Raw genomic sequence first — 24201 nt, 5'->3', positions numbered from 1 at the left:
TCCGTTAGCACATAAAATCTCCAACCTAGTGGCTTAAAACAACACCTATTTATTAGTTCACAGTTCTCTGTCAGAAGTCTTAATTATGGCATGGCTTTGTTCTCAACTTAGGATCTCATAGACTGAAATTAGGGTAGTTGATGGGTTGCATCTCTTTCTGTGGAGGAGGTGGGGAATCTACTTTGGCTCACTCAAGTTGTTAATGTTATGGGACTAAGGCCCCTCTTTCCTTGCTAGCTCTCTGCTGGGGACTGCTGTCAGCTTCAAGAGGCCATCTTCATTCCTTGCCATATGAATCCTTGTATCTTCAAATCCAGCAGTGGAGAATCTCTCACCAGGAAGAACCATATCCCTTTAAGGGCTCACCTGATTAGGTTAGGCTCACGGAGGAGGACAATAATATTAAATTAAGGCTACTTAATTTAATATTATGACAGATCAATAAATAAACAAAGCAATAGAGACAGTTTGTCATGTTTGGATTCTGGTTATTTTTTGGTTTCCTTGTTTGGTTAATTTTTAATTTTATCATTTTAATCATTACAAGTAATGCAATTAAGAGTTTTGACTACATTCCTTAGGACATGAATGGCAAGATGAATTTTCTCATATTATGGCAATGACAGATCCAGCTTTTGGATCTTCAGGAAGACCAATGTTGGTTTTATCTTGTATTTCTCAAGCAAATGTAAAAAGAATGCCCTGTTTTTATTTGGCGCATGAGCTACGTCTGAATCATCTAAACCACCCATGGATGGTAAGATACTATCTTCTTTGGCAAGAAAAATCTTATTTTATTTTTCACTCTGTAATTTATTTGATTTTATTCTTTCTTATTTTCTTTAACGAAATAGCACTCTAAAGTCAGTTTTAATAGCTTAATTGGTATAAGATATTTGATGAGTGTCACTAAGTCTTAGCTGATCATTTGCTCCCTATTTGCCTCTCCTGTCATGCATATAGTGAGATATTGGGGATTGTTTTTTTAGATGCCACTATCATGATTTTTCAGCATTTATGTATTATGTTTTAGCGCCATCACAAATATAGATTCCATCTTATAGTTCCTTGCTCTCCAAATTTTCTTTGGTCATGGAATCTTTTCATCAAATGAAACTGTACATGAAAGCCCCTACATAAAATAGATAAAAGAAAATTTAATATTGGAAATATTTTTGCCAAAAAAGAGGTCTTTTTGCCTCCCCCTCTCCTGTCCATGAAGCTCTGGAAACTCTTGGAACAGTTTGAAAGCTACCTTCTTGAGTGATGGGAGTTTTAGCTTATCATTAGGAGGAGGGGCAGTCTTTTTTGCAACAAAATGTCACATTTATCAGCTGGGTTCTGACTATGTAGGTTCATTCAAAAATGTTTTTGTTTTCAAAATGGAATCTTTGGAGGAATTTTTTTTTTCCTAATACATACAAACAAGTCATGGAAATGGTAGATCTTCCCATTTCCAAAGCCGAGTTCCAAGATAAGCTAGAAGCTTCATATTGGTAATAATTATGACATAAGAGATCTTATTTTCTATTTAAGCTCTTTAGAAGACAAAACTTGAGCGACTCATCAAAGTTTACTGGGATTCCTTTGGTTTTTTTTTTTTTTTTTTTAGTGTCTAGAAAAATGTTCCTCATAAACATAAGATTTTGGACTTAGTTTCCCTACTGATAACAGTCTCTTTTATCTGCTCATAGGTTCAGGATACAGAGGCTGAAACTCTAACTGGTTTTTTGAATGGCATTCAGTGGATTCTTGAAGAAGTAGAATCTAAGCATGCAAGATGATCATTTTAGACCTTGGGAACTGAAAAACCATTTGAAACTTGTTACTAAGGCCATGATGTGGATATTTGCTCACTCAGCTCATTTTGTCCTGCTCTTTTGCAGGTAGGCTTTATATTGGATGGCTGTAGCTGCTGTGTTTTTAATATAATTTTTGCTTTTACCTTAAATCAATTACAAAAAGTTTCAGTGCTAGCATTTAGCCCCCAAATGAACCTTTTAAGATTTTTTTGATAATTTTTCTATTTTCTTTTTTTAAAAATATTAAATTCTGTAAAAAAACAAGTTTGTGACTCATTCCTTGTGATTTCTGTTTTTTTCAGTTCAAAGATTGCCCTAGTTTTCTATAGGTTCTTTTCAAGGGTCCTTTAATGGTTATCAGAAAAGAAGTTTTTATCTACTTTAATAAATATACTGCTTAAAGACTAGAATAGTCTGTAATTTCGTTTAATATTATGATTACAATTTCTGTTTTTTTTTCTGAAACAGTAAAAGTTAACTTTATATCATATTTAATACTGTTTAACTGAAAGTAACTTTTCCTGGAAGTTCATGATATTTTCAGATAACTTTGAAAGCTCATAAGGTACTAAAGCCACATTTTATTCCATACTCAGAAAACATTCCAGAGATTTACAACATCATGACCTCCTCTCACAAATTGCTTTCACTTTGCAGAGGAAACATTATGGCCCTCCTATCTCATTGGAAATGAGGAATTTTAATATAATAATAAGAGCATAGTATGTCCTGGTGGTGCTGTACCCAAAATTGAACTTTCATCCCATGAGTGGGAGCTATTTCGAAGAAGTCTCCCACATCTCAGATACACTCATCCAGAACTTAGCTTTAGCAACATGTAGTTGGTGACAGGATGAGAAATTCTGACATTCTGCTCCTCCCAGGAAGTCTTGGAGAGGGAATCTTGTTTCCTTGGCTGCTATAATCTAGATTGGAGTTTCCATCTTGCTGAAGGAAATAGAGAGTGGGTCTTGTTTCAGATCCCACAGACTATTGCTGTTCTTATTGAGTTTTAACAGACTCTCTTTTTTTGAATAAATGTTTCTTTAATTGCTGTATGCTCTTAGGACCACTTATAGAGACTTAGGTTGTTTTTTAAAGTAATTTTTTTTGTTTTTTCTAGGGAGCTATATCATGGAACTTCTCATGCTGTTATGCCAAAAGTGGATTCCTTTTTTTCCTTTTAATATGTGTAGTTGTTACATCATTCATTCCTGATATTGGTATTCTCAAAGAACCGGCTTTGGATTGTACTGATTTATTCTATATTCTATTTCATTGATTTATACTCTAATCTCTATTTTTCTGCTTTTTAATTTTTCAATTTTTATTTCATTTTCTCTTAGTTTATTAAGATAGAAACTTAGGGTCATTGATCCTGTCTGCTAAATTCCAAGTTGATTTTCTTTTACTAAGGGAATGGGTGTCATTCTCATTTTTCTTTGTATGTTGCAGAATTTTGTATACTGGAATATATGAGTGTTAAGTTATGTAAACTCAGGATTCTGCAATTTTCTCCTATGAGTGATACTTTTTATTTAAACAATTAATGTGGTTAGACATAAATTGCAGACTCTGTCCCTTGGGCAACAGGTCTATTCTCAGTTCAAGAACTTAAAACTGTAGATTTTCTCATAAACTCTATTTAGCTGCATCCACCCTTTTGAAATATTGTGTATTTATTATTCAGTTAAAATATTTTCTAATTCCTTATGATTACATTTTCAACTCATGGATTATTTAATATTACTGTTTTATTGTTGTTTAATCTTTAATTCCTAGCTATTTTATTGTTATTGATATCTAACTTAGTTCTCTTTATCAGAGAACATACTCTGTAAAATTTCAGTCTTTTTAAATTTATTGAGACTTGCTCTATGGCCCAGTTTATGGTCTGTCTTGGTAAATGTATCACATATGCACTTGAAAAGTTTATATCTTGTAGTCATTAGATAGAATATTTTATAGGTATTAGGTCAAGGTAGTCGATAATGTTCAGATATTGTATATGGCTTTGTTGATTTTTGCATAGTTTTATCAATTACTAACAGAGTCATTGAAATCTTCAGCTGTAATTGTAGAATTGCCTATTTTTCCTTTAAATTCTGTCGATTTTTGCTTCATTTTGATGCTGTTTTTAGGTTTGTACACGTATATGATTGTTCTATTTTTCTGATGAAATGGCCTTTTTGTAATTATGAAATGCTCTTTTTGCTGATAGTACTCATTGTCTTAAAATCCATTCTCTAATATTAACATAACCACTCCAGCTAAAAAAAAATATATCGCTCTATTGGTATATCTTTTCCATCCATTCACAGTCAACCTGAATCTATCTTTATATTTTAAGTGGTATCTCTTGTAAATAGAATATAGTGAAGCTTGCTTTTCCTTTTTCTATTCTGGTAATACCTACATTTTAATTAGAATGTTTAGATTATTTACATTTAATGTGATTATTGATATGATTGTGTTCAGATCTACCATTTTATTATTGGTTTTTTATTTATCCCTTCATTGTTATTTTTCCATTCCTTCTGTCCTATTTTGGATTATTTTAATATTTTTAGAAATCAATTTAAATTTTCTATTTTTTTTGGATAGCTGCATTTTTTAGAAGTTGCTATAGTGATTGCTGTATATCTCCCTAGTGTTTCAAAGATTTACTTAATATTGTACTAATTTGTGTAATCTGCGGAATGTAATTATGTAAGTCCAATTATTCTTTCTCCTACTCTTTTTGCTATAGCTGTTAAATGTGTTACACCTACATATAAGTTCCAGAAAACAGTGTTTCAATTTTTGCTGATATAGTCATATATATATTAAAAAGAAATTAAAAGAAAAAATAAAAATAATGCAAGTAGTCTTTTTTTATTTTTTAGATATATAAAATCCTGGGTTGACAGTTTTTTCTTTCAGTTCTTTCAAGATGTTCTGTTCTCTTCAAGCCTCTGTAATTTCTGATGTCATTCACTAATTGCATCTTTATTCCCTTGTATGTAATTTGTCTATTTTTTTCTTGCTTTCACATTTACTCTTTATCTTGGTTTCCAATAGTTTCACTACAGTGTACCTACGTATGGCCTTCTTTATTTAGCTTGGGAGTTATTCAGCATACTGGATATAGAAATTTATGTTGTTCACCAAATTTGAGAAATTTTGGCTTATAATTCATCAAATATATTTTGCCATTCTCTCCTCTTTTTTTCCCCTTTGAGTCTCTGTTGTGTAATACATGTGGTACCATTTGTTATTACTTAACTTGTCTCCAGGGCTTTGCTCATTTTTTTCAGTCTTTTCTCTCTCTTCTTCGGGATCATTTCAATTGATTAATCTTCAAGTTCCTAAACTCTTTTTATATCTATTTTCCTGTTAAACCAATCCCATGAATTTCCAATTTAGATGTTGTATTTGTCCTACAATTTCTTTTGGTTCTTTTTTTCTGTTCCCCTCCGCCCCCCGCCCCTCACATTTTCTTTTTTTCTCATTGGAAGCATATGTTGTTCCCTTACATCACTGAGAATGGTTGTAATTGCTGCTCTAAAAAATCCTGTCTGCTAAATTCCAAGTTAATTTTCTTTTACTAAAGGAATGAGTGTCATTCTCATTTTTCTTTCTCAGTTCATGTCTTTAAGTGAGCAGCTTGAGTTGGTTTTGCATACAAGGTTCAGCCAAAGATACAGATAGGGAATTGGGGGATTCCTTTTCTGGCTTTTTCTTTTCTAAGACTTCCCTTTTCTCTCTAGTGGCTGCAGTTGCCCTGTGTCAGTACTCTGATTACCTCTGCCAGAAAGGCTGTAATTCTACCAGATACCTGGGCACCATGTACATCAACAATGCCTACTCTCAATCTACAAGTGTACAAAAAGTGGGCAATTACTCTGTAGAACTTCCCTCCGTTGTGTACTTCACCACAGAATTTGCCTGATTCTCTTCATTATTCAATGATATAAGGTAGCTCCCTTTTTGAATTATGTCCTCTGCAGAAGAGTTAAATCCAGTAGGAAGTTGTTGAGCCATTCCCAGGACCAAAAGCATTCTGGCATTTTGGCTATATCTCTGTATTATCTTTTTAGTGGTTGCTCTAGGGATTATAATACACATCTAGAAATAGAATTTTAGGTTGATTTTTCCTTAGGCACTTCAAAGATGTAATTCCATTATCTTTGGCTTACATTGTTTCTGACGTGTCAGCCATCATTGCTGTTTTTGTTCCCTAAATTGAATGTATCATGCTTCCCTGGCTGCTGTAAATTTTTACTTTATCTTTAATTTCCAGTAGTTTTATGTGTCTAGGTATGATTTTTTTAGTTTTGAACTAAAGAACTAAACCTCTTGGATGTTTGGTTAACCATCTTTCATGAGTTTTGGAAAATCTTTAGCCAATATTTTTATTTATTTTTTAAAAATATTTTCTCTCTCCCCTTCCCCTTTCCCCATCTCCCCCTTCCCTCTCCCCCTTCTTTTTTTCTTTTCTCCCTCTCTCCCTCCCTCCTTTATTTTTTACACCTACAGCACCCAGTCCTCCTAGGTGGTCTCCCATCCAAGTACTAACCAGGCCTGACCCTGCTTCGCTTCCGAGATCAGTCAGAATCAGGTGTTATTTAGGGTGGCATGGCCATAGACTAGCCAATATTTTAAAATATTTCCCCTGCCCAATTCTTTTCACAGCGTGTGGAACTCCAGTTGCATATATATGAGATCATTTGGTATTGTTTCACAGGTCTCTGATGATGATAGTTTAAATTTTTTTTTTCTCTCCATGTTTCAATTTAGACATTTTCTATTGACCTGCCTTTGAGTTTACTGTTCTTTTTCTCCTATTCTGTCAAGTCTCTTTTATATCCATCCATTGTTAAGAATTTTAGTCATATTTTTTAGTTCTAAAATTTCACTTAGTTCTCTTTAACAGCTTCCCTTTTTCTGCTAAAATTCTCGATCTCTTCATTCTATTTTTTACACTACATCCTTCATATTTAAATTATTACTTTAAAAGTCATTTTACTAATTTCAATATCTAGGTTATCTTAGCACACCTCTCTTGACTATTTTTTTCTCGATTTGGAGCTTCATTTTTCCTTTTTCTTTGTATGTCTAAAAAAATTACATGCAGGGAATTCTTAAGAGAATAGCAGATTGTAAACTAGATAATTTTTGTGTGTGTGTTTTTTAAGCAAGTTAATCCATCCTTTCTTTTTTTTAGTTAGCCAGGGTGACTTAGAGCTGAGTTATATCTTGTGTGTGTGTGTGTGTGTGTGTGTGTGTGTGTGTGTGTGAGTGACATTGGTTAATCCAAATCCAGTAAGTTTCGGGTGTACAATTTAGCAATAAGGCATATATATTGTATTGTGTGTTCACCTTCCATAGTTAGATTTTTGTCATCACATATTCGACCTCTTTTACTCCATCTACTTCCCCGCTCTCCCTCTACTCTCTGGTAACCAGTAGTCTATTGTCCATGTCCATGAGTCTCTGTTTGTTTGTTCTATTTGTTTGTTGGTTTTAGGTACAATCCTACATATAAGTGATATTATGTGGTTTTCAACTTTTTCTGTCTGGCTTATTTCGCTTAGCATGATTATCTCAAGATCCATCCATGTTTCCTCCTTTTCAAATCAGATTATATCCCTCATTTCTTTTGTGCAGCCATGAAGGAGCTGATCTTATTGAAACTATAATATCTAAAGGAATTGGGTTGCCTATATAGTCAGTTGTAGTTCATCTCTAGATGTAATTCCAGCAGGGCCCTGAAACCTAAGCACTGATCAAACAGCGAGGCTTTTTTTCTGCTTTTCAGGACTGTCTTCTTTGACTCTTACTAGAATTCTTATGGAGGAAAATTGTCAGGCTCAACAATTTGTTTTCACATGTGGAGTTCTTCTGTTTACAATCTATTTCATCAGTCATATTGTCATTAAAAGCTTTGGTGGTATTTTTCTCACCCCAGCAAAATCTCTCTTCCTATAATATGCCTGCTCATCCACTCACAGATACCCAGGATAGACAGTTGGTCTCATAGAAACAGCATAGCTCTTTGATCACCCAAAGGAGCCTGTTTCTCTGGAATTTAGTTTATTTAGACTTCTTTGTATCTACTGTTCTTTTATGGCTTAAAGTAAAATTTTCATTTTATCCTGTGTTTTCAGGTTACAGTAACGATCTTTTGTGACCTTTGTGCTATCTGAAAGCAAAACTCTTGGATTTTATACTCTTAGACACCTTATGATCTAAATCACAATGTTCATTTATTAAAACATTTGTAGCATTATGTCCACATACAGTAGCTAAATCATACTATTTAATTATCACATATTGTGGAAAGTTATGCAGTCTTATTTTCCCCATGATTTTCATCATTATTTCATTTTTACTATATAGTATGACAACTTTTTACCTTTTTTTAATGGATTATGTGTGCCTTTATATTTTTTGACCCTTGGAATAAATCCCGAGCAAGTTTGCATAACATATAAGATCTGGACCTTGCTACAGTGTCAGCAAATTAAATTTCTTTTATTTAAAATTTTCTAGCTGCTTTTTCTTCCTATACATCTGTATAAGAAATTGTTAGAGGCAGCATAGCTAAGTCATTAAGTTCATGAACCCTAAAACCAGATTGGTCTGTGTTTAAATCTTAACTTTATCACTGTGTGATCTTGGACACGTTGCTTATCTTCTGTGTGCCTGAGTTTCTCTAATTTTAAAATGAAGGTAAATAATATATACTTCATAGGATTCTTAAAAGCTTTAAATAAATTAATATTTTAAAGAACTTAGAACAGTGATTGGTACAAAAAAAAAGTGCTCTAAAAGAATTTGTTGAATAAGTAAGTTTTGATGCACAGAACAATACCATTACCAAAATGAGTTTTTATTTTTAGTCTCATAAGAAAAACTTGATGTAAAAACCCCTATATACTTAAGGAGGCACATAAAAATCTATCAATAGATCTGATAAAATAATTCAGGGGACTATTAGGTTCTTTATTTTTCACAGAAATACAGAAATTTTAGTTAAAATGAAAATTTGGAAAAGGAGTATTTAACTTTTCTGCTTGTCACAAATATCACTATCAGTTTTATACCAGAGTACATTGAAGGTCATGTTCTATTTTCTACTTTCTTCTTGCTGCTTTTCTGCATCTTATTTCAGGAAAATGCAAGAGTTATAGGTAAAACAATTTGTCACTCATTTAATGCGTTTATCAAAATCAGTCCCATAAATTTATTTTCTGACATTCTTAATAGGAAAATATACCAACACATCTGTTAATGGTTGTTCTTATTTGGTTCTAGGAACTATATCAATAATGGCATTAAGACAAAATTTTTTTGTTTTGTGTTTTAATATAAGAGTGTAAAAGTACAAAGTCTTAGTTCATTTGTCAAATGATGCTATAACTAATAAGACTATTCTTAAATTCTGAAAGATATGACAGTGCTATCCCCAGATTTCCAGAGGTAGTACTGTTGCTACATACAGAAAGACAATCTGTGACCCAAAAATAGCTATTTCAACTTAACTTTTACAATTTTGATCAGATTTGTTTTCAGTAGCATTTTCTAAAGTATATTCTAAAATATAGTAATTTCCTTCATAACAGTCAACATAACACTAGTTCTTAGTAGGTTAATAAAGTTAAGCAGGTTACACAGGACTTCTCAGAACCTTTAATATGCTGATGTAGCATGTGAATTAAGATCATTTACTGTGGGGCATTTCTCATACTTAATATCCTTTCCACAGATATATTTAAGGATATATATAATTCTAAGAAATTATTTGTTTCATCTAGGTTTTCTAGTTTATTTGCATAGATATTTGTAAATTACTATCATGATTTTTTAACCTTTTTTCAGTGATAAATTTCTGTTTATCATTTCTTATTTTGGATTTGTATGCTTTTTCCTTTTTTCCCTCTTTATTTGGTTAGTGAGTGCTTTGTCTATGTTATTACTTATTTTTTCAAGAACTAGTGTTTTGATTTCTTTAGTATTTTCCTTTTCTCTTTTGCACCTTATTAGTGTCTGCTGGTATTTTTGTTCTTTTTTCTACTTTATGTTTATTTTATTGTACTTGTTCCAGCTTCCTTTGTTGGACATTTAATTGCTTTCATTCTTTCATTTTATACATAGTTAAAGCTACCAATTTTCTTCTGATTGCTGTTTTTATTGTATTCCATAGATTCTTTAAGGTAATATTTTTATTATTATAATTCTGTAGAAATTCTGGTTTTTATTTCCTCTTTTCCAAAGGATTGTTTAATAGAAGATATTAACTTTTTCATTGAAGAGTCTTTTTGTTTTTTGTTTTTAATTTTTAGATATTGTTTTGTAATTAGAGAATGTGGTATTAATTTTACTTTATAAAACTTATAGAGGTTTTGTGGTGACCTCATAGATGGTCAGGTCTATTGAATGTTTCATGTACTCGAGAGGAAGGTATGTTCTTTTTGACATATGTGTCAAGAAAATCTACCTTATTGATTGCAGTATTTATGTTGTGTATATACTTATTATTTTGGTCTTTTTGATCTGTTTTTGAGTGAGAGTAAAGTATTAAAGTCCCCTGTTATTACTGTATTTCTGTTTCTCATATTTTCTGTAATTTATGCTCTGTTAAGGAAGTTACTTGGTGAATATACATTAATAGCCATTATTTGTTCACTGTGAATTGGGTCCCTTAGCCATATGAAGTAAACTCTTTGTCTTATTTAATATTTTCAAGCCTAAAGTCTCCCTTTTGGAATATCAGGATTTTTAATTTACTTGCATTCACCTGGTCTAGCTTTGCTGAATCAGTTTGTTTTAAGTGGGTCTGTTTATTTAACAGTTGGATTTGTTTAGCAGTTAGGTTTTGCTACAAAAGCTAATTCGAAGATGTTTTTATTTAATAAATCAGTTAAGTCAATTTTTATTGATATGATTATTACATATTATTTTAGGTAATATTTACTGTGTATTATTTATTGCATTTCTTTTTTATCTTGTCTGTTTATTTTCATATGTTCTCTATCTTAATATTGTAAGATTAAATATTAAATATGTATTTTATATGTTCTATGTTTATATTTTTCTTGTTATCTTTATACTAATAACTTCGTTAATGCTCACCTTTTTAGATGTTTTCCCTCACTTTCTTGCTCATCCTTTTTACCTCTCTTTATTTCATTGTCATTATTTTGTCTTTTATTTTTTGCATATGTTCCTTATTATAATCTCAGCCTATGGATGTCATCTAATTTAGTCTTTATTTCAGAGATGATTATTTCTTTATCTTCAGTTTTGTTCCAGAGTTCAGTCAACTCTCATTTCACACCTTCCTGTTTTTATGTTCATTTTCATTTTGAACTTTAAAAAAATTCCTTGAGATGTTTTTTCACACTGCAAATGCTTGTTTATGGATATGTAATTTAGATTTGGCATATTTTGTTACAATTTTTTTCTTCGTTTTTTGGGGAATTTCATCATCTGAAATGTTTTGCTTTTTATTTTTATTTTCTATTGCAATACCTTTAGTATGGATGTTGTCTTTTATTGTCTGTTAATTTTGGAATATCTTATCTTTTTCTAGACCAGTTTTAACAGTTGTACGTAGAAAAGGATGTTTGGTAGTTTATTAGATTTCTTAGCTCAGGAGTGCCCTCTTCTGTTGGTGTGGTGAAGTGCAGGTTCTTTAACTAATGTCTGCATTAGTTGAGGGCACAGAGGAGAGAAAATAATGTCTTCTGATGTTTCAATTTTCATTTGTTTTCATAGAACCTTTAATTTATATCACTTCTTTTCTTCATCCCTCTCACCCCTTAAATCCCTAGGAATCTGTCTTCAAAGCCATTTCCCCCTTCCACATCTTTCCACTCTTCTCAGAAGAGGTTATAACTTCCAACTCTGTATGCCCTTTCAAGGCCCTGCCTCTCAATTCCCCATAGCCAGAACTCTGAAAATCCAGACATAAGATTTATTCTCTGCATTTCTGCCTTCAGGATGGGACTCTTGTCTTTTGGAAAATGTTTATATTTGTATTCCACACCTCTAGTGTCCACTTGCTGCTTTTTAGGGGGCTCCAGAAGTGGCTCTGCTTGTTTCTGAATATTTATTTTTCTAGTTACATGAAAATTGAAGTCTTTTTCTGTTTTAGTCCTGCTATAGGCATAGCTTATTGGTGGTTTTATTCATTCTCTCTGATTCGTATGATATTCAGACAATGTGTGGATTCTAACTTTAGGTTGCTCCATTATTTGGTGGGATTCCAAAATCAGATAATTTAATTTTGAAAAAAAAAGGTAATTGTTATGCATGTCTTCCTTTTTTTGAGCTGCACTTTCCCTCCTTATGATTTCTGCACATCAATCCTAGTTGTGTCTTCTGAGACAACATAGAATAAATCGAATTTCTCTTTTATGTTATAACAAAAGCTGTTGCCCAACCCATACAGTCTTTTTTTCCTCTGAATAATTATCCATCAGTTCTTCAACCATTACACAGGTGGTGGAGCTTCAAGCTCCATCTGATCACTCTCTTTATCAGAGATGCTAACTTCATAGGTTCATAGATTCCTATACTATATTTACCAGCATAACTTGAGGACATTGTTACCATTGGAAGAAGCCAGCAGTTTGGGGGGATTGAGTAGTAATTCAAAAGTTCACTCTTAGAACAATTACTTTCCTTGGTCTAAATACAATGACACATAAAGAAATACAAGAAAATTGAAAATGAGAACAAAACATGTTTTTACATTTTGCTTTCAACAAAGGACAGTCATCAATTGGCTTATCCACAAACATAGCAAGTATTTGTTCTGACTGGAAGAACAGTTAATGTGGCTAAATGTTTCTAACAAAATGTAGAATAGCCTGAATAAATATGAATACTTATAAATTTCTTAATTAAGGCTATTGCTACAAAGTGAATTTCGATGAAATAAGAGTACTGCTTTGATTTCATTTTGTGTCATTGACAGGCTTATGCCTTTTTATGTACTGATGCAAGCAAATCCTAAGATTGCTAAAAAATTTCAGCATGGAGCACAGTATATTTAGAGGGTTCAAATAGGATGATGATAGAAGAATGAGGGGAAATTGGATGAGGCAGTGCAAGTTGAGAATATAGAGTGAGCGTAATATTGGTAAGAATTTTCTTACAGATTTTGGTGGTGGCTATTGATGGAAACCAAAAATGGGACTGAATGAAGCTAAATGATGTATTTGCCTTATGTGACTTTCCTACCTTCACATCCATGTGATCTCATATCTTTATTAAAGATCAAAGAAATAAACTCAAAGATTTGAGTACAGAAGGCAATATAAACTTAAGCCTAGAGGATAAAGTATTTTAATACCTATTAACTATAGGAACAAATAGTCCCAAGTAGACATAAATATGTATCACTACTGCTTACTTCACAAATTGGGGTAGTAATATGGGAACTCCAGTATATTTGTGCATACTTTTCTAGTTTATATTCCTCATATTATCATTAAGTCTTTAGATAAACTGTATATACAGTGTGAGGCTCATCAAGATTAAGTGCCTTGTCCATAGACACCCAGTGACAGAGCCATTACTCAATCCCATGTATTCTATAGTCATGAGGACACAGTGTGTTAGGAAAGTGCAGTGTAATTTATCATTAGCCTCAATACTTAGATACTTCTAGACCTTAGTCTTGTGATTTTGTAGTAGTAGAACTAGGCTAATCAAAAACTTAAGTATTCAACACACATTTATATGTATAGCCACCCATTTATACATATGTGAATGTAGATATCCATACCCATGAATATATGAACTGAAGAAGTATTCCTTAACCATGCTGCTCTTGCTAAAATGTAAGCTATGTAAGGGAAAGGATTTTAAATTTTTTATTCATCGTCAAATTTCCAACAACCAGAAGAGTCACTGGTTCATGATGAGTGATCAATCAGCATTTTTTTAAAAAAAATATAAGAATGATCCACCGGTATGTTAATAATTATATTTTGCACATGATGTTTATGTATATTTGCTGCATTATTTAAGAATAGTCTTAGATAAAACTAAGTTAACATATAGCTTGTGGGACACATTAGGCATAGATAAATTAAGTAGTACGTATGTGTTCTAAACAAATATAGGGAAGGATGAGTCATGAAATAGTCAAGACAGTTATGGTATCTTTAAATTGGCTACCCACTGACATCCATTGTGGCACAAGTGTCCTTTGCTGGGGCTGCTCAGGAGGTTATTGGCAAGCTACCAACCAGAAATACTTACTCTTGCATCTCTCTGATAGAGCAAGTAGTTGTTGGCTCCAGTTAGCTTCTATCTGCTGAATCTCCTTTCTTACCTTTTACTCTGGTCTTAGAACTACATTATAAGCAGAGAAGGCTGATGTAGCAGAGAACTAGAGAGAGAGAGAGAGAGAGAGAGAGAGAGAGAGAGAGAGAGAGAATGAAGTAAAGAGGGAAGGGAGGAGAGAGGGAGGGACAGGAAGAGAGGGAGAGAGGGAAAGAAAGGAAAATGAACATTGTGTGACACAGGATTCAGGTGACATAATACATTTTATCCTGCTTGAACCCTATCCTAGGTATGTTAGCTTACCTCATTTCTTTCTCCTTGCTTCTTGATGTATGTTTTCAATTAATTCAACTAACCATGTGATTCAGTTATCTTAATTTGATCTGTGGGCCCTTATGTTACCTTTGGGAGAGCCTACCTAGTAGAGTACCTGGAGACTACCATACATCAAGTTATTTCCTATTTGATGATGATTTACTTTAAAATAAATTTGGTAAGATTCAAGCTTAATCTCATAATAAAGTCACTTTATTTCACTTGCCTCCCAATATTTCCTTAAAAGAGAAGTAGAATTACAGAAGGCAAGTCTCGGTAATGCAAATGCCTTGTGTTATGCATGGGAGCATCATCCCTTGTGTGTCAAAGATGAACAAAAATTGAAAACCTCTGAACTAGAAAACTATCATTTCAGGTTCAGGGATCCAAAATTTTAATCTGACACTTTACCAACAAGCTAGACTGTCCTCCCAAATGCAGAGGTCAGTTACAGAATATGACTAAAAAAGGGAATGATGTGAAGAATTCCAAGGTTACAGCATTTAATAAAGTTCTTTAACATAGATGCCAAAAATTATTTATTTTTTACAATTTTTTTATTCAAATGCCACAGAGGAAGGGGTTTCCTGAATTTATCCAAATAATCACATTTTTAAACTTTGCTTTAATAGATTCAAACATAGTTGAGAGGCAAAACAAAACTGCTTGACTTTAAAAAATATTTAAAAGAATATTTAAATTGTGCTATTCTTAAATAATATTTCGAAGAACAAAAACTTCATGAGATGCTGTTAATATTTTTTAATATGGGAAATGGAAGCAATAGAAAAATACTACGAGTGTTATGCAAACCCCTTTTTCTATTTCATTGGCATGCAACATGTAATATGAATTTCAAATTAAGATGCTTAGTCATTGGAGCTGTATAACCACTCTCCTCAAAGCAACAGCCCCTGAGCATAACACTGAATTATATAATCATAATGCATCATCCACATCTAGCCAATCCCTCTATTTTGAACTTTCAGTAAAAGGATTTAGTTATTTGAATAACAGCTGGTGGCCTATTCTCAATACTGCAAATAATAGAAGCATTTGTAAACTACTCATGTTGTCCTTTTTTCAGTGTGCTTAAGAAGACAGGATGTTACTTTTTATTTTAATCACTCATAATCATTGATTGTGATGTATATGTCTGAAGGGAAGGAGGGATGTCCAAAAGAGAGACATCAGAGATTAATTTTAGTTAATTCTTAAAATATATTTCCACCTGAATGGTAAAATATAGACACTAACTTATGTGTGCATGTGTGGGGTGGTGTATGTGTTTCATCACTTCTAGAGACATTCTAGAGAAAGTGTGCAAGGCTACATTGCCTAGACAAAATAGAGTTTGCAAATTTGCAAAATGTATGGTATCTAAAAGGGTTTTTAGACATCCTATGTTTTTCCCTTCCTAGAGTAGCAAGTAATCATAGAGATGCATAAGCATCTGGTCCTAAAGGTCAGAGAAGAATTTTAAAAAGGAGAAGAAAGTAGGTAAACAGATGAATACTGTAGGGTCAATGTCCTTTTATTATGCTTTTTTGTGTATGGGTGCTCCTGCTTGTGGGTAGTTTTGCTCGCTCAAAAATCTATACTTACTATTTATATTGTTTTCTAAATTCTATATACAGGAATAGAAGGATTCCTACTCAAATAGGTGTGAAAGGAAAAATCAGCATTTCAGTAGTAATGTACAGACCACATAGAGTTAGAATATTAAAAAAAAAGCATGATACAAAGATTTATGTTTCTAGCCAAGAGGAAGGGTAAATTCAAAGGGATAAGATTTACTTTCCTGTCTAAACAAAAACCGAATAAAATATATGAAAGCAGTTTTCAAGACATTGAACATTATGCAATGAAGGGTAGTTATTCCTTTTACTATATGAACAAATGAGATAAGACCTATAATTGCCCCAGCTTATTGCCTGCTACTTTCTCAGGCCATAATGGGGAGAGAGCCCAGACAGAGTTAAGAAGTTGAGAAGATGAAGTGGGGAGTCTAGGGAGGCCAAGGAAGCCAAAGTTCATAGGGCAGAGTAGCATGGAGGAAAGAGCTAAGCAGAGAGAGGAAGAAAGATACCTGGAGATCTGCAGATGCATTTGTGAGTCTTCATCTGGGTACTGATCAGTACATGTGAGTGAGGAAACTACTTGAGGCTGGAAAAAGAACCACCAGAAAGGATCGGAGGGAATAATATCCATGGCTTACAGAAGGCACCGGTCAAAGGGAGAAACCTCTCAATTTATGTAATGTTAGGTAGAGTACTCAGAAGTGTTTTGCCTCAGCCATAGCAAAATCAATCCTAAACTAAATGCTGCTCTGGATCCTCCTAACAATGCTTATAAGCAAACTCTGAATGGATCAAACTGTTTCTAAGTAATTTAATAGCATTCCAGAATAAAGCTCAAAATATTTATAGAAATGCAAAAATATATAGCATCTAACAAAATTCATAATGTCTAGCATCCAATCAAAAATTATCAGCATGTGAAGAAGCAAGATACCATGATCCATATGGAGGAGAAAAATTATCAATTAATCAAAACTAATTCAAACGTGACACAGAAGATACAATTAGTAAAACAAGATAATCAATTACTATAACCAAATTCCCTATGTTCAAGAGGCTGAATAAATATTGTACACATTAAGGAAAGATAGAAGATGTTTTAAAGACCCAAATTGGGCTTCCAGGGATGAAAACTACAAGGTGAGAAATGAAAAATATACTGTGTGAGATTAATGATAGATTAAACATTGCAGAAGAAATGATTATTGAACTTGAAGACATAGCAATCAAAACTATACAACTGAAACAGAGAAAAATGGGGGGAAAAAACCCAAAGTGCATTAGTGAGCATTTATTATAGCACAGATCTACTGGAGATGAGATGAATCCTTTCAGTTTTTGACTTATTCCAAATGTCTTTATTTTGACTTCATTTTTAAAGGATATTTTTAATGAATATAGAATTCCAGATTAGCAGTTTTTCTTTAAGTACTTTAAAGATGCCATTCCATTGCCTATCCCCCTCATTTTTTTTTTTTCTATAAGAAGTCAGCCATTACTCTCATCATTGTTCATTGTAGGCAATATTTCTTTTTTTCTTTGATTTCAAGATTTTATCTTTATCCATTAGATTTCAGCAGTATGACTATGATATGCTTAGACGTGGTTTTCTTGCATTTTCTCTTTGTGGGTTTCACTGAACTTAGATCTTTGGGTTGATTATCTCCCATTAATTTTGGAAAATAATCATTACCTCTTCTGCTCTGTTCTTTTTTTCTTGTTCTAAGACTCCAGCTACACAAATGAAAGCCTATTTGATATTATTTCATGGTTATTGGAGTTCTGATCACCTTATTATTTAAATTTTTTTCTCTGTGTTTAATTTAGATGGTTTCTATTGTCACCAGATTCAATGAGACTTTCATCTGAAGTGTTCATCAAATAATTCATTATCTTTTATTTTTCATTTTTAGGATTACCATCTGTCTCCTTTTTATAGTTTTCTTCTAAAATTTCCCACCTATTTACACATGCCATTCACCTTTTCCAGGAGGTTCCTTAATATATTTATCATTGCTATTCATCGTCGGATCAGGTTTTAATTGACCATTTCCTCTCAATAATGTCACATTTTTTCTTTTCTCCATGTCTCATATTTTTGAGCAATAGAAACCGAGGCAAATAATATTTATACCCAGAAAAGGCCACATCCTTTCTGTCAGGCTAGTAATGTGAAGAGATGAGATAACCTAGTTCATAATTGAGATATAGACTTGACTTTTTCTTTAGTTAGATATAGTCCACCACAGGCTTTAAATATTTTCTGCAAGGGATCAGATTTTCTTTTCAGCTAGACTTGGGACCTGAATCCCTGGAGGATTTGTTTCCATTCTCCTACTTTGCCATCAGCCTTCCTCAGGCCCTGCTTGTCTGAATCTCAGAGGGATATCTCACATCTTTTGCCTCTGCCCCAGCCAAAATCAGTTATTGTTTTGTACCCACTGAGGGCCCCGAGTACCCCTACAGAGTTTAGTTCTGCTTTCAGACTGCAAGAAATCCTCCATGCATACATTGCAGAGAAGAGTCTCTCAGCTTTCTTGACCCTATTCCAGTCATAGGTTCTTGCCTCTTACTCATGTATGGCCTAGAGTACTTATAGAACTTGTCTCAGTTTTTCTTTAATGCCCTCAAAGTGCATGAGGTCCTGTACACTGTACCTTGGTGGAGCGGGATTCTCTCAGCATTCCTGCCCATGTTCCACTGATGTTAGGTGCCTGCTGCCTTGTATTAGTGTAAAGCCTGAGTGCTTAAAAAGTTTCAGCCTTAGCTCCACTATTTCTCATGACCACTCTGTAAAGGCCTATGAAATGTGTTGGTACGTGATGTACTCTACATTGTAAGGATTCTAAACCAACTTGCCAGCTTACCCTTGGTCTACAAAAATTCCTTGAAAGGTTGGCAGTTTTCTTCTTATCTATTTATCTGACAGCTTTCTCCTTTTTTACTGGTTTACCAAGCATGAGGAAACTGTTGGGTCCTTTCACTCCAAAGAGAGGTTCATAACTTTCTGGATTTTAATTCATTAGATATTTTCCCCCCATCCATAGCTCTCTGATGAATTTTTAATAAAGTATGATTTTATAGGTTATCTGGCTTGTTATTGTTATGGTAGGAATGACATTCTCTTGTAACTCTCTACGTTCTAGACAGAAACTGACACTTGACAGTTTGATTATTTTCTTTTTCAATATATATCTATATATCTATACATAAAGATATATATGTTATAGTTATTGACAAAAACTTTGGAATTCCTCTTTCAGAATTTCTTAAAATTATTTATCATATTTTTTTGAGTACCCTAAGTAGTAGAAGATCTTTAGTTCCAAAAATAATATCTACTTTAAAATAAGAATGATGTTTAAATATTAATATTAAGTTTGTAAATAATGCTGATGGTGAAATTTAATGTTTTTAGCAAAAAGTGTAATTATAAAATAGATTGATTTTCTAATGATTCTTTCAAACACCTTTTGAGGCAATTTTATACAAATGGTTCAAAACTGATTTTGAGTGATGGTGGCATCATTGAAATAAGAAAAATGTTTCTTATGATGGCTGCTGAATTAAACAATAGTAATTTAAACCAAATATTTCAGAACATGTAATTAAAAATTTTTTATTAGAATTATTGGAGTGACATTCGTTAATACAATTGAGTAGATTTCAAGTGTACAATCAATAATATGTTACAAATATATTGCATTGTGTGTTCACCACCCAAAGTTAAATTTCCTTCCACCACCAAATATTTGACCCCCCTTACCCTATCTACTTCTTTTCTCTCCACTAGGAATATGTAATTTTTAAATTAATTTTTATTACTCATATCTAGCTTTGAACATGTTTTTAAAATACTTTAAAATATTCCAGATTTTAGTTCTTGTACTCTGAATAATGCGAACAATTGATAATACATAGTTATCATTTTATGTTTTTTCATTAATGTAAAACTAGATTGATTTTTTCTTAGTATACTTGAAAACATATCATAGCCATTTTCAACTTGTTTATAATTGACAGTAATTTCAAATGAAGTGTTTTAGGAGGAAGATAGCTACATTTCATTCATGAAATGAAAGTGGAAATTTTTACAAAAATTGGGTGCCATAGAAAAGTGGTATTTTTGGAATTGAAAGTAACACAGCAGAGGGCAGCATTCTACGGGAAATCAGAAGTCACTAGGAGAATAGTTCTGAACTTCTGCCTCACGTCCCAGAGCCTGGTTTAAGTGTTGAGAAACATTTATTTTAACTGAATTTTAAACAGTTATGAAATGGAACATTTTCTTTTGAGGCTGAGTATTTTGACTGATTTTTTTCTGTCACATATAAATTTTAAGGATATGTAATGATAATGTACTGCAACTTTATGGCTTTCTGTGTAGTTTCTTTTAATTGTTCAAAATGACTTCTTTTGAATGTCATTAGCATTCTAATGTTTTGAAAATTGCAGGATTTATTGCACAAAACTATGTTTACAGTATTGTTATATTTTATGATTTTATGAATGCCTATTATGTCCCCATTAAGTTCTTCAGTTTTTATCTTTCTAGACTATTTTTTAAGCTTTTTATTTATATGAAAGATTTTTCATCCATCGAGTTCCAATCCAACAAATGTGTTATTTTCAAGCATTTTCTAAGTGCAAACTCCTTTGCAAATGCTTTTGTCCCTGACTTATTTTAGTTATTCTTTTTATCTTCTGCAGTTCAGTTATATTTGTTGATACATGTCAGATACGGCAAGCAGAGACTGGTGCCCTTCAGCAGCATTTTACAGTCATATCTCCTATATTAATGCCTAACTTAAAATTTTCCATTTATTTCTTTTCCTTTTCTTTTATGAAATATTTATATACTTAAGAAGAGTTTATAAAATATATCTGTACTGTTTAAGGAATACTTGTAAAACAAATACTTGTGTAATCCAATTTATAAAATAAAACTTTGGCAGCAACCAAGAGCATCCACCTAATTTGTGGTTTCCTCCCTAACTAAAATCCTATCCCTTCTTCTGGGAGGTGTCCTCTGTTCTGCATTTGTGGTAATTTTGAGCATTTGCAAAGTGCAAGCTCATTTGCAAATGCTTTTGTCAAAATGATAATCATATCTTTCTTTTTCTTTATGTTTGTATAACCTATATATGTCCCTAAACAATGGTCTGGTTTGCCTGCTTTGAACTTAATATGAGTGGAATCATACTGTTGGAATTATTTTTATTTATCTTCTTTGGTTCAATATTGTGTTTTCAATGTCATCCATAGTATATAGCATTGGGCTATATCATTTTATTGGTGATATACTATTTCATTGCATGAATATTTCTCAACTCAGTCATGCTGCTATAAGTGGACATTCAGGTTGTTTGAAATTTTTGGTTACTGTAAATATGTTTTGGTTACTATAAATATGGTGCATATGTTTATATGTTTTTAGGGTAGGTATTGGCATATTTTAACATTTCCCTAGTGGAATACCTCTTGGATTTTGATATCCAAACTTTAGAATATAGGTGTCTTTGCAATCTACTTGTCAGCTGATGTCTCACATGAAAAATTTGTATTTATGTCCCCTAAACTCAAAACTACATTTTAAAAAAACAAAACAATGTGTACAGGGGGCAGGCTGAGGGGAAGTCTTGAATTATGTTCCAAATAGAATTGTTAAGTGTGAATGTTTTGAAAGGTACAGCCAGAATTGACAAAGGGCATGTATAATAGTTAATTATATGGGTCAACTTGACTGAAGAGGTAACTAGATATTTGATTAAACATTATTCTGGGTATATCTGTGAGAGTGATTCTGGATGAGATTAACATTTGATTAGATAGAGTGAGTTAAACAGATTGCCCTCTCCAATGTGGGTGAACCTCATCTATTTCATCGACAGCCTGAAGAGAACAAAGGCTGAGTAAAGAATTTGCTTTCTCTTCCTATCTTCTAGCTGGAACATTGGTCTTCTCCAGCCTTCAGACTTGGACTTGGACTGGAACTATACCATTGGCTTTCCTAGGTCTTCAGCAGATTCCTGGGTCTCGACTACAGATCTTTGGACTTCCAAGTGTTCATAATCACGTGAGCCAATTTCATACAATAAGTCATATATTGTAAGATATATTATATCAATTGGATATTTTATATGTACATATCCACTTGTTTCTGTTTCTCTGGAGAACCCAGGCTAATATAGCATGTTGCTGCATACAAAGCAACTGTTTGAAATAACCATATTAATATTTTAATGAACAATTTAGTCATTTTACATTTTAACACGACAGCTTGTTACTTATATATGTAGGTATTTTACTGTGAATTAGTTATGTTTTAGGAAATTGGTTGAGGTTTTGAATTGATACATAAAACAGTATAATTTTCCTTATTTAAAATATTGAGAAATACATTCTAAATTAGCATTTATTTTTAAAATGTCAGATTACAAATATAGATTTCTGATTTTAAGTGGAAAATGCTATACCTAAAATGGAAAGGCTGGGTCATATATTGTGTGTATCTTAAACTTGGCTAGATAATGCCAAATTTTTTTACAAAGGTGTGGTTCAAATATTTTCATTAGGATTTGTGAGAATTCTGTTGCTTACATCCTCACTGATATGGTAACTAAATATCCCAATTTTTGAAGAAAGGTGCTGTTTTACAGAAAAATGCCAGTTATAAAACATAGAAGGATTGTAGAATTAGAAAAAAAAAATTTCACAGACCCAAATTATATTTATAGATTAAGGGAAGGGATTATTAATTGGTGTCAAAATCATTAAGTAAATGGTTGATTGGAAACTGGCCATTGGTTAATTGCTAAAAGAAAACCTCACACATTATTTTTAATCACAAGAGTGAAAACCTTATTTGTGTACTGGAGGGAAAAACAAAATAACTTAGTATAAGAATCAATCAACTGTAACCTCATCCATGGTTGTTAATTAGATATTATGTGCTTTTTGATTTAATGCTACATTAAGTATACACCACTGTCTATGAATTATTCTAGGCAAAAATATTTAAATTGGATTTATTAAACCTCTAATATAATGTGCAATTAGTAAGAAATGCAGGATATAGACTAACAAGTTAAATGATAGAATAGCAAAGAAACCAGACAAATCCAGGGGTATTCTGCAGAAGATAATTGGACTAGGTTTTTTAAAAAGTCATCCTGAAAAAGAAATTGTGATTGATTACAAGAAACTTAAGGGACATAAAATCCAGATTTAAGTTTGATCCTACATTTGACATTTGAATGAAAATACCACCTGTATGTGATATTTTTTGATCAAGTGAGAACTTTGAATATTGTCTTAGTATTAAGACCTGGAAATACAGAAATTAGGTAATTAGTAGTGGTGGCTCCGCTGGTGAAGGGTTGATTTAATTATGTTTTTCTAATTTTTTACAATGCATATTCTGCTTCTGTAATAATTTTTAAAGATCACAAACTAGAAAAAAGGTTACTCAACCTAATGGATTAGTTTTTATAATTGATTAATTTTTAATGGAGTATGTTCCTGATAAAAATTAAGATATAAAAGATAAGTATTTTCTGCCTAATAATAATTCTATGCATGACTAGCATTTTATATGCTAGATAATCTCCTGGAAATAATAATTGCTTTGGTTATTATTGAAAAGACTACTCCATAGGGTTACAATTCATCTAATGTTTTCTTCTTCCCCCTTAATTATGTGCATTTTAATATGGATCTTAAAATAGGTAGAATGTGTTTTTCTCTATTCTTCCAGCATTATAGTTTTGGTTCCAACATTTTTATTTCTGTTATATTCAATTTATTAAAACAGAAACAAATTGATTAAAATAAATTATGAAGGGTTTATGTATAGATGGCCATCTATAATTATGAATAGTTATTATGCTCCCATTTACTTCATTACGCACACACACACACACACACACACACACACACACAAACACACATATGTGTATTTTTAAAAATATTCACCTCTTCTTTCTCATACTATATCTTGAAAGCCTGGATTATAACCTGTCAGTTTTATAGCATCTTTACATTAAAATACTTTTGTTGATTGATTTAATCACAAAAACAAAGATCAGACAATTTTGGTGCATGAATCAACTGAATAAGTGGACAGTAGCACTGTTGACATTTTTGTTTAATAATTCTTTCTTGTGCAGGCCTCTCCTGTGCATTGTAGGATGTTTAACAGTATCCTTGGTCTCTACCTACTA

The 24201-nt window shown here is 32.4% G+C and overlaps 1 protein-coding gene and 1 pseudogene across 21 annotated transcripts in view; one reads left to right on the top strand and one right to left on the bottom strand.

Annotated features, from left to right (window-relative positions):
* The window catches only part of FBXO4 (F-box protein 4), a 394712-nt gene that overhangs the window by 10041 nt on the left and 360470 nt on the right, over nucleotides 1-24201 (top strand). For 14 of the 21 annotated variants that reach the window (XM_039842577.1, XM_039842573.1, XM_039842567.1 and 11 more), the window contains exon 6: nucleotides 21925-22055. In XM_039842577.1, the coding sequence (XP_039698511.1) occupies nucleotides 21925-22055 (131 nt within the window). Of the gene's footprint in view, nucleotides 1-237; nucleotides 470-581; nucleotides 758-1674; nucleotides 2784-2925; nucleotides 4200-21924; nucleotides 22059-24201 lie in introns of those variants that run through there. The other 7 variants (XM_039842583.1, XM_039842582.1, XR_005648611.1 and 4 more) reach the window with 6 other exon arrangements.
* Nucleotides 6312-6431, bottom strand: LOC120586468 (uncharacterized; annotated as a pseudogene).

The sequence above is a fragment of the Pteropus medius genome, unplaced genomic scaffold (genome assembly GCF_902729225.1).
Source record: "Pteropus medius unplaced genomic scaffold, Ma_sr-lr_union100, whole genome shotgun sequence".
NCBI lineage: Eukaryota > Metazoa > Chordata > Mammalia > Chiroptera > Pteropodidae > Pteropus > Pteropus medius.
Note: the sequence above shows the minus strand (reverse complement) of the source record. Positions and strands in the feature narration are given on the sequence as shown.